The 10,740-nt window shown below is 41.3% G+C and overlaps 1 protein-coding gene across 1 annotated transcript; it reads left to right on the top strand.

Annotated features, from left to right (window-relative positions):
• The first annotated feature begins 627 nt into the window (after nt 1–627).
• Nucleotides 628–9,902, top strand: LOC114437039 (P2X purinoceptor 3-like). The gene is given in 13 exon segments (XM_028407404.1): nt 628–983; nt 2,042–2,177; nt 2,639–2,710; nt 4,881–4,941; nt 5,022–5,115; nt 5,348–5,425; nt 5,512–5,653; nt 6,006–6,142; nt 6,317–6,410; nt 6,624–6,672; nt 6,675–6,688; nt 9,094–9,171; nt 9,549–9,902. Coding segments are annotated over 13 exon segments (1,194 nt in total). The 5' UTR covers nt 628–864; the 3' UTR covers nt 9,669–9,902.
• The last annotated feature ends 838 nt before the right edge of the window (nt 9,903–10,740 follow it).

A 10,740-nucleotide genomic window follows, 5' to 3' on the forward strand; every position in this document is an offset into this window, starting at 1 on the left:
AGCAGATGCAGAATGCCTCTGAATGCACTTGGATAGACATACAACCAATCAGAGAATGACATGTGAGAGCAACAACCAGATTAATACTAACAAGACATCCAAAGTGGCATGTGGTGTGGGTTTGGCTATAAAACCCAAGGTGTTATAAGCAATCCTGCAAATATTATTGTCCACATCAGCTCTGGGAGTTGAAATGAATCGGATGCTATTTTCCTTACAATAGGTAGTGATGAGAACGAGTCTGTTTACGGTACATGAACAGTTTAGCTCGCAGCACTGAATGACACTTGAGATCATACACACTTCCTTGTTTTGCCAAGACTCTGTAGTTGGGAAAGAGGAATTTAAGTCTGCTCACAATGCAAATGCATGTTTTTGTTCTCACTTTATGGAGCCTGTTGTTTAATGCCTCTACAATCAAAGCATTTAAAAACACTGAGCATCCCTGAATGGCTTTTTTCTCTGAATGCTGACCAAGAATGTGGAAAAGGATGGAGGTGGGCTTTTAAGAGGCATTTAGATAATCAGCAATTGACCACCAGAGAGTCAGAAATACAGAGAGAGAGCGAGACAGCTTGTTAGTCGGTCATTGTGATATTTGAAACCTGAAGAAACAGGAACAGAGTGTTTGCTAAAGACCACAGTCTCTGAGCTACAGCACAAGGATTTAAAGACAGAGAGAGTTAGGAGAAACAATTGTTGGATATGTGGCTACAGCTCCTGATGATGAGGATGTCAGCCACATTTTGGAATCTACATCTGTAATTGTTTTAAGGGCAGCTGCTTCATTTGGGATTTTCTTCCTGTTTCTCTTCACAAACAAAAGCTCTTATCTTTATTTTGTTACATCCTCTTATTGCCAGGATGTCTTGTCTAAAAAACTTCTTCACCTATGAAACTACTAAATCTGTGGTTGTGAAAAGCATGACCATTGGCATTATCAACCGTGTGGTCCAACTTCTCATCATCACTTACTTTGTTGGGTAAGTGTTTATTATTATTGTTGTTGTTGTATAAAGGAGGTATAAAGAGTTTAATTGATGAAGTCTGTTTACAATGACATAACTGCTGTGTGCATAACGGTTGTGTCAGCTGTGTAATCAAGCTAAAGAACCTGTATATGATTTACCTTGATTTACATTGGGGCATTGTGAGGGAGCTGGTCACATCTGCCTGTAGCTGGTTTAAACCTTTCACCTTTCCTTTCATACAATTTGATGCTTGTATTGATGATGTGAATATTTTGTGATTAATTAAATATTTCACAACCAATGTTCTTATAATAATTATTAATTATTACAATTTACACTAGTGGGGTTTACCACTACAAATACACTTACATATACAGGCTTAACAAAAATATTAAATTAAGAAAACCATTATTTGTCCCACACTAGGGAAATTGCGTATGATGCGTGTAAATGATCAAGATATCTTTAGGAATTGTTTTCAAATTTGGCATAGACTACCAGTTACTCAATACCTGATTCGTAGAGAAGATTGAATCAAGGCGTCTGGACTTGTAGGGTTTTCTTGAAGACGTTTCAAACGTCTTCAATCTGCCTTACGATTATGACCTGGGTGACTGAGAATCTTCATCAACACAGTCTTTGGTCGTAGCAGCAGAGCTCTTGCAGGGGTGGGGCCAAAAGAATGACCCCTCACTTCCACCAGGCATGCAGGCTACGTGCTGTGGCACTCAAACGAGAGGGTTGGACACCAGCAAACACACTGAACAGAAATGATTTTTACATAAAGGCTATGACCTGGACATTTGTCCTGGCCTGAGGCTTGCTTGAGCACAGCATAACATGGACAAGTTTGATAAAAGGCTTCCAGCCAGCTAAATGTGCAGCAGCCAGATAGTGAATCTTTACCAATTCAATGCACAATATTCAGTGTGTTTAGGGAAAATATTCTTGTCTGCAAAAGGGGGGAAAGAGTTGGGAACCAATGGGCAACAGCAAAATGAGATTTTGTGTACACAAGTCTAACAATGCAATGTTGAGTCAGAGTGACATTTTCCATCTGTGTGTTTTAGCTGGGTGTTTCTGCATGAGAAAGCATACCAGGAGAGAGACACAGCGATTGAATCCTCTGTGATGACAAAGGTCAAAGGTTTTGGAATTTACAACAACAGGGTCATGGATGTCGCAGACTACGTCACACCTACACAGGTATGGATGGATGGATGGATGGATGGATGGATGGATGGATGGATGGATGCATGGATGGATGGATGCATGAATGGATGGATGGATGGATGCATGGATGGATGCATGGATGGATATATGCATGGTGGATGGATGCATGGATGGATGGATGCATGGATGGATGCATGGATGGATGGATGCATGCATGGAATGGATGGATGGATGCATGGATGGATATATGCATGGTGGATGGATGAATGGATGGATGGATGCATGGATGGATGGATGCATGGATGGATGGATGGATGGATGGATGCATGGATGGATGCATGGATGGATGGATAGATGCATGGATGCATGGATGGATGGATGATGGATAGATGCATGGATGGATGGATGGATGCATGGATGGATGGATGGATGGATGCATGGATGGATGGATGGATGGGCTAATTACTAACACATGAGTTACATGTTATCTGCAGGGAGCTTCAGTCTTCTGCATCATCACAAAACTGATCACTACAGAGAACCAAGTCCAAGGATACTGTCCAGAGGTTGGTCACTGTCACACATACCTGCACTACTACATTACCTTTAGCAGTCATACTGTATTTCCCCAGTATCTTTACACACAGACAAGGCAGTTCTAAATATTGCATTGTATTCTTTACATTTACATTGATTGCAAAACACACTGCTGGTCTACTATTAGTGTTACAATTATGACAGATTTAAATTTACTAATATTACAACATTATGTGAACATAATTCTTACAAATCATACACTAATGTTCAAACGTTAGTACTTCCTCTTATAAGCCTATGTTTCTTTGTAAAAAACATTATACAAAATCATCTGACTATAGTGGGTATGTAGCAGGGTAGGATAGTAGGTCTTAGTATTTGGCAAAAAACAACCTTTAGATGACATTTTTCAGCAAATTCTGATATAGATTTGTTGCTGTGCTTTGGGTTGTTGTCCTAAACGATTTCCACCAAGCTTTAACTGTCAGACAGATGTCCTCACATTTGTCTCTAGAAAACTCTGGTATACAGCAGACATGGTGGTGATCAGTAAGACCAAACAGCTCCACATTGGTCTCATGTGTCCATAGGACATTGTTCCAAGTGTTGTTCTTTGTTCAAATGCAGTTTAGTGAACCTCAGTCCTGCTTCCATGTGCTTTTTAGACAGAAGAGTCTTTCTCCTGGTAACCTTCAAACAAACTGTACTTGTTCAGTCTGCTTCTAATTGTGCTGTCACAGTAACACTGAGCATGCTCAGTGAGGTCTGTAGGCTCTGACATGTAGCTCTTGGTTTTTTGTATTTCTCTGATCTTGGGCTGAATTTTCTGGGACGTCCACTCCTGTGAACACTGACAGCTGTCTTGAATGTTTCCACTTGTGAATAATCTTTCTCACTGTAGAATGCTGAACTCCAAATAGTTTGGAATGGTTTTATAAGTCTTTCCAGATTGATTTGCAGCAACAGTTAGAATAGAATAGAATAGAATAGAATATTCTTTATTAATCCCTTTGGGAAGGTCCCTCAGGGAAATCTTTGGGGAAAAAAAAGTTGAGGTTCCACATTATTACCGAGGGGATTGCTGGCTCAAAAACGTCTACGTGCAGCCTTTACTTTAACTCCTGCCTTGCTGCCCCTGTATTTCCTCCTCAGCTCTGCCGGGACGTTGTGCTGCATTCCGATGTTAGTCCTCAGTGCAAAAAGTTCTTCTCTTGAATAAACAAGATGACTGTCGCATGGTGGTGCCATGTTAGAAATAAAATATATCCACAGGATACGTAAAATAAGTAGATAAAAACGTTAAAGAAAGTAAGAAACACTCGGGTGCGTAGGAGACACCGGTAAGGCAGCCGTCTCCAGCATCGGAAGTAGCTGTTTTAAGTAGCTGCTTCTCTAACACCATTGTTAATGTCTTTCTCTCTTGTCATTGTGTTAAACCACACCTGAATGCTCCAGAAACTGTCAAAACATCTGTTTTTATAGAGCTCTGTCAGGACTCCAGTATGGGCCGGTGTTTAATTTTGAAAAACAATGTTTCCTGTTTTATTTTGTGGTTCTAACTTCCCTCTTGCTTCAGGTATCTTGTCTTCCTATTCTAACGTGTTCTTTCCCCTGATTACCTGCCCTATGTGTTTCACCTGTGTCAAGTCGTCTTCCCTTCCCTTGTGTATTTATTGTGTGTGTCTCCACTTGTCGCCAGATTGTCTTGTGTCCTTGGTGTTCACGCGATCCAGCATTAGTTTGTTTCAGTGTATTCTGTGTGAACTTGTCTTATGGATTCCTATCTTTGCCTTGCCCTTTTAATACCTCTGCCGGCTTTTGGGCTGCTCTTGTGTTTTGGACTCGGCTTGGAAAATTACCAACCTCAGTCTTAGTCTTACCCCATTTGTACTGTGGTCTATTATTGGGCTGAACTACTGTGTACCGAACCTCTGGCTTAAAGTAAACCTTTTGAACTTGGATCTGCCTGTGGGTCGTGCATTTGGGTCCCTCCAGTAGCCAAACCTAACGTCGAATATGTTTTTTTTCTTTGATCATTTTTTGCCAAATAAGTAATGGGACAGTGAAAAAAAAGTTGTTCGTACGAAATGTTGTTCGACCTAATATGGTCAGATAATTTTTGTTGACTGTTTCTGTGTTTTGTTGTTTGCTCTCTATATTTGTGTATGTGTGTTTGTGTGTGCCTATGTGCATGTCTAGACTGAAAAATTCAACTGTACCCAAGACAGCGACTGCACCAAAAACAAGCAAGGGAGTTATGGTGAGACTCTCTGTCAGCATTTTCTGTCAGTTGTTATAAACATCTTTATATACAGTACTTCAGTTTTTCTTCTTCTACAGGAATTCAGACTGGAAGATGTGTTCCTTTCAAGAACGACATCAAGATGTGTGAGATCAAAGGGTGGTGTCCTGCTGAGATTGACACCATTGAGATGTAAGAAGACAGTGTGCATGTGTTAAGGAGCTTTTTACACAGCTCGGTAGTACTGAGGTAGGCTGCCCTGTCAGGTTTCTCTTACCCATTCTCACAGGTTAGGGATACCTGGCAGGGCAAGTGTTAAGTAACTGTTAAGTTAAAAATTCAGCTTCAACTACTTTACTTGAGTGAGGGGGGAAAGTTACATACAACACAAACTAACACAAAGCTGTTTACATGTCTTTTTCAGCAACCCTATGATGGAAGTGGAGAATTTTACCATTTTCATTAAGAATAGCATTCGCTTCCCAATCTTCAACTACACCAAGTACTGTATACTGTTACACCTAAATGTTAAATACAAAGGTGATAATAACATAATGAAGTCTAATGTGTTGATGTGCATGTATGCAGAGGGAACTTCCCTTCTACAATCACTAGCAAGTACATCAAAACATGCAAATTTGACATGGTCAACAACACCTACTGCCCTATCTTCAGAGTGGGAGATATTGTCAACTACGCAGAGCAGGACTTTACCAAGCTGGCACGCAAGGTAAAGACCAGATGTTTTATTTCAATTCTGTGTTATTATCCACCCATCCATCCATTTTCTAACCCACTTCATCAAAGTCGTAGTAGCAACATGGATAGCAGAGATACCCAAACCTGTCCCCATCAGCCTCCCTCAGCCTTAAAGGGCGGTGCCCATGGGGCCTTTCAGCCAGATGCATGAACTACCCCAACTGGTTCTTTTCAGTGTGCTAGAGGAACTCTAATAAGTCCATTGCCCTGCTTCAAGCTCTTAATTGAAAATGCAAAGAAATCTCAGCTGTGCCTCTTGTAGCAGATTTTAAACGATGATCCTTTTCTTCCCACATCCCCATCTTTTCTGATTGTTCTGCCAGGGAGGAGTGATTGGAATTAAGATCAACTGGATATGTGATCTGGACAAATCAGATGACCATTGTAACCCTTCATACTCCTTCAAAAGACTGGATGCCATGTCAGAGAAGAATGCTGTTTCACCTGGATACAATTTCAGGTATGTAGCAGCTCTGGTATATACAGAGAAACAATGTTGCTGCTGCTGTTCATGAGCCCTCTAATCAATCCTTGACTTCTAAATATATAAGGGCTTATTATTATAACATTTAGCAAATTACTGCATATGGACATATTCTGCAATAGAAATACTGTGATCTTTTTGCCTGCCCAGGTTTGCCAAATACTTCAAGATGGAAAATGGGACAGACTACCGCACTCTGGTCAAAGCCTATGCTATTAGGTTTGATGTTCTCGTGAATGGAAATGTGAGAGTGTATTTTATTGCACATTAGTGTCACCTTCCCAATAAATACAACAAGGTTTAAGATGTTTCTACAATAGCATGCATGTTTTAAGTAGGCATGCATATTTAAATCCATGGCATGGATTTCATATGAAGATGCTACACTCATGACGTAACAGTGCCTAGCAGGAGATGGGAGAACACCTGCTAACGAACTAATGTTCTTCTTTGACAGGCAGGGAAGTTCAATATGATCCCTACACTCATTAACATTGTGGCAGCCTTCCATCTGTGGGAGTGGTGAGTTTCCCTGAGCAGAGCACCAGTTGTTACTCATCAACATTAGTGTAACAACCCTTTATAGTATAAACACATACATATCATTTTATTTTGTTTCATGGTTGTGATGACCAGAGACCAGAGTATGACACAGCAGAGATCACCTAATATAGTGCAGAATCCAAGACTTTATTCGAACAGGCAAAAGTCCATACACGGGTAATCGGTTCACAAGGCTACAACAACCAGCAAGGCTAGCTCCTGAGCTAGTCCAAAGAACAGGGAGGAATCATTCCCTAAGACAAACAAATGCTGGATTGGTCGACTAAGTGTGAAGACAATCGAGATTAAGAATACCTTTATTAGTCCCACAATGGGGAAATTGCAATCTGGCAAAGACTAGAGGGCAGCGAGGGTTGAATTACCCAGTCAGTGATTAGATGGTTGGAAACCACTGACTCTGAAAAAAGGCAGGAAACTAGATGAAGGAAGCAAGAAGTTAATAACAAAGCAGGAGGACCAGACAATTTTCAAAATAAAACAGGAAGTGAACAGCCCAAATCACAAAGACCATCAGAATGGTTTGATTTTCAGAACTGATTAATAGAGCTAAAACTTTCCGTCTGATTGTAGATTTTAGGGATAGGCTCAAGCACACTGCTCGAAAAATAAAGAGAATATTAAAATAACACATCCTAGACCTCAATGAATTAAATATTCCACTTGAAAATCCTCATTGTTTACATAGTGGAAGATGTTCAGAACAAAATAACATACAAATGATCAATGTAAACCAAATTAGTATCCCATGGAGGTCTGGATTTGGAACTCAAAATAAAAGTGGAAAATCACATTACAGGCTGATCCAACTTGAGTGGAAGTTCCTCAAGACAAGTCAAAACGAGGCTCATGTGTGGCCTCCACGTGCCTGTATGACCTCCCTACGTACAACGCCTGGGCATGCTCCTGATGAGGCGGTGGATGTTCTCCTGAGGGATCTTCTTCCAGACCTGGATTAAAGCATCAGTCAACTCCTGGACAGTCTGTTGTGCGTTGGTAGATGGAACGAGACATGATGTCCCAGATGTGCTCGGTTGGATTCAGGTCTGGGGAACGGGCAGGCCAGTCCATAGCATCAATGCCTTCAACATGCAGTGCTGACACACTTCATGAGGCCTAGCATTGTCATCATCAGAAGGAACCCAGGGCCCACTGCACCAGCATATGGTCTCACAATGGGTCTGAGGATCTCATCCTACCTAATGGCAGTCAGGGTACCTCTGGCTAGCACATGGAGGGCTGTGTGGCCTCCAAACAAATGCCTCCCTACACCATTACTGACCCACCACCAAACCGGTCATGCTGGAGGATGTTACAGGTAGCAGAACGTTCTCCATGACATTCTCCAGACTCTGTCATGTCTGTCACATGTGCTCAGTGTGAACCTGCTCTCATCCGTGAAGAGCACAGGGCGCCAATGGTGAATCCAATCTTGGTGTTCTCTAGCAAATGCCAATCGGGCTGTAAGCACAAGTCCCACTTGTGGACATCGGGCCCTCATAGAGTCCATTTCTGACAGTATGAGAAGAAACATGCATATCAGTGGCCTGCTGCAGGTCATGTTGCAGGGCTCTGGCAGTGCTCCTCCTGTTCCTCCTTCAACAAAGGAGAAGGTAGCGGTCCTGCTGCTGGGTTGTTGCCCTCCTACGGCTCCCTCCACGTCTGTACTGGCCTGTCTCCTGGTCTCTCCTCCATGACAGACACACTGTGTCTGCCTCATGCTACCTCTAGGGGTGAGAGCATAGACAAAATGCAAAAGTGATCAAACATCAGGCAGAAAGGATGAGAGCAGAGACATGGTCTGTGGTCAGCACCTGCAGAACCTCTCCTTTATAGGGCTTGTCTTGATAACTGCCTCTCATTTCCACCTGTTGTCTGTTCCATTTGCACAACAGCAGCTGAAACTGATTCAGAGTCAGTGTTGATCCTAACTGGACAGGCTGATCTCACAGAAGAGTGACTGACGTGGAGTTACATTACTTTTGTCTTTTGAGCAGTGTATAATTTGGCCTTAGCTGTTCTATTGAAAAAGGATCTATCTATGAAGGGCCAAAGTTAATCTGGATGCTCGGCCCCAACCACAGCCACCATTTAGCTGCAAATTGAGACAATCTAATGTCAAGCTTATGTATTAATAATGCTTTCATCTGGGTGTTGCAGCCTGAATCATTTTTTAATGACTACCTAACCTTAAACCAATGATATAGGAAAAACATAACGTATTTGTTTCAAATCACATTCAAAATAAAAGCCATAGTTAAAGTGTCCTGCATTACTGTTTATGGCATTTGGGTATACAACTGAATCATGAATTTGCATGCATGTGCTTTATAAAGAAAATGTATCAGGCTGCTTTTATTGTGCAGGGTACATTTCTGTGTGACATCATACTGCTGCACTTCCTCAAAGGTGGAGAGAAGTACAAGGCCAAGAAATTTGAAGAGGTAACATATAGGGATTTCTTACCATAAATGTTCATACTGAAATGTCATTAGGCGCATGTATGTTATTAGCCAGAAGAGCGGCAGCTAGTGAGACCAGACTGTAGTTTGCTGTATTGATAGAAACACCTTAATCTGCACTTTAATCTGTAAAGACATTGCAAGTAACCAAATCCAATAGTACCAAAATAACCAGGGAAGAAATACAGTTACATTAAAACAAAGGAGCTAAGGATTGAACAGAAAACAAGAACAGAAACGAGGACAGTCAAGTACTTAAAATTGGTTTTGCATCTGCTGTATCATCAGCTCATTTTCACATTCTCTTTTGTAATCAAATGTAAATCCATCTCTCTCTCTCTCTCTCTCATACACTGCAGGTGTCAGACAATCAGCTGGAATCCCAGAGCAACAAGTTGTATCGTTCAGAGCTGTCTCTCCGACAAACCATTATGAGATCCAGTGACTCGGGGGCATTTTCTATTGAACATTACAGCTGAAGTAACGGGAGGAACAACCAACTGCTAATATTCTCTTATTATCATACAGTACCTAAGTGAAACCTAAGTGTTTGTCAGTGTAAAGAAAAGCATGACATAGAACATGCTCCTTGACATTGTTGATGAAGATTCTCAGCCATCCAGGTCATAATACGTAGAGAAAATTGAAGCAAGGCATCTGGACTTGTGGAGTTTTCTTCTTCATACTCACAGCAAGAACAAAGGGCTGTCAACCAGTCCCCCTCCGGCAGTCTCAGTCATTAGCCAGTCGTTAGACACACCTGGCCCAGTCAGCCAGATCATCACAGGTAAGTATGGAAACATTTAGAGCTATTGTTTGTAAGTTTTATCCAGACCCACCCACTGAGGTCCTCCACCACATATAAACCATGTTTCCCACCAAACAGAACTGATGAAGCTGCTTGGATGAGCAGAGAAACGTCTTCAAGAAAACTCTACAAGTCCAGACGCCTTGCTTCAACCATCTCTATCCCTGGACATTGTTGCACTACACAGACAAGGATAATTAAAGTAGTATGTATTAAATATAAATACAATACAGTCTTCAACATTGTCTTTGCATGAAAACACAGGGGCATGTGACACTAGTTCAATAATTTTAGATACCCTTAAAAGGGACTTTACTGTAATGATCCTTATTGTACACTACACCAGCAATAAAACAGCTGGCATGGTTTAATAGCTCTGCTGTGTTTTCCTCTCTGATACAATCATGAAATATGCTGAAGATTGATTAGCTTGATGATTTCCGAGTACAGGAACTGTAGATAGAAAACCCTTAATAAAGAATATCCTGCTGTTACTGTTGAACAAGCACATCACTTCACTTTGAAGCCCAGCCAACATCTGGTCACAACTGAAACTGATGCTATGATTTTCACTTTCACAAAAGCATGCCTTTCTTCTTGTGTAAGTATGTAACTTGAGCAGTATAGTAAGTAGATTCTGATAAATGGTGATGATGATGAAGAGGCACAGTATGCAGTGACACAGACAGAGGAAAAGACATTTAGGGGCTGCTGGGGAAAGAAAGAAAGCTAATTCGGTAAAG

The sequence above is a fragment of the Parambassis ranga genome, chromosome 1 (assembly GCF_900634625.1).
Source record: "Parambassis ranga chromosome 1, fParRan2.1, whole genome shotgun sequence".
NCBI classification, from domain to species: domain Eukaryota; kingdom Metazoa; phylum Chordata; class Actinopteri; family Ambassidae; genus Parambassis; species Parambassis ranga.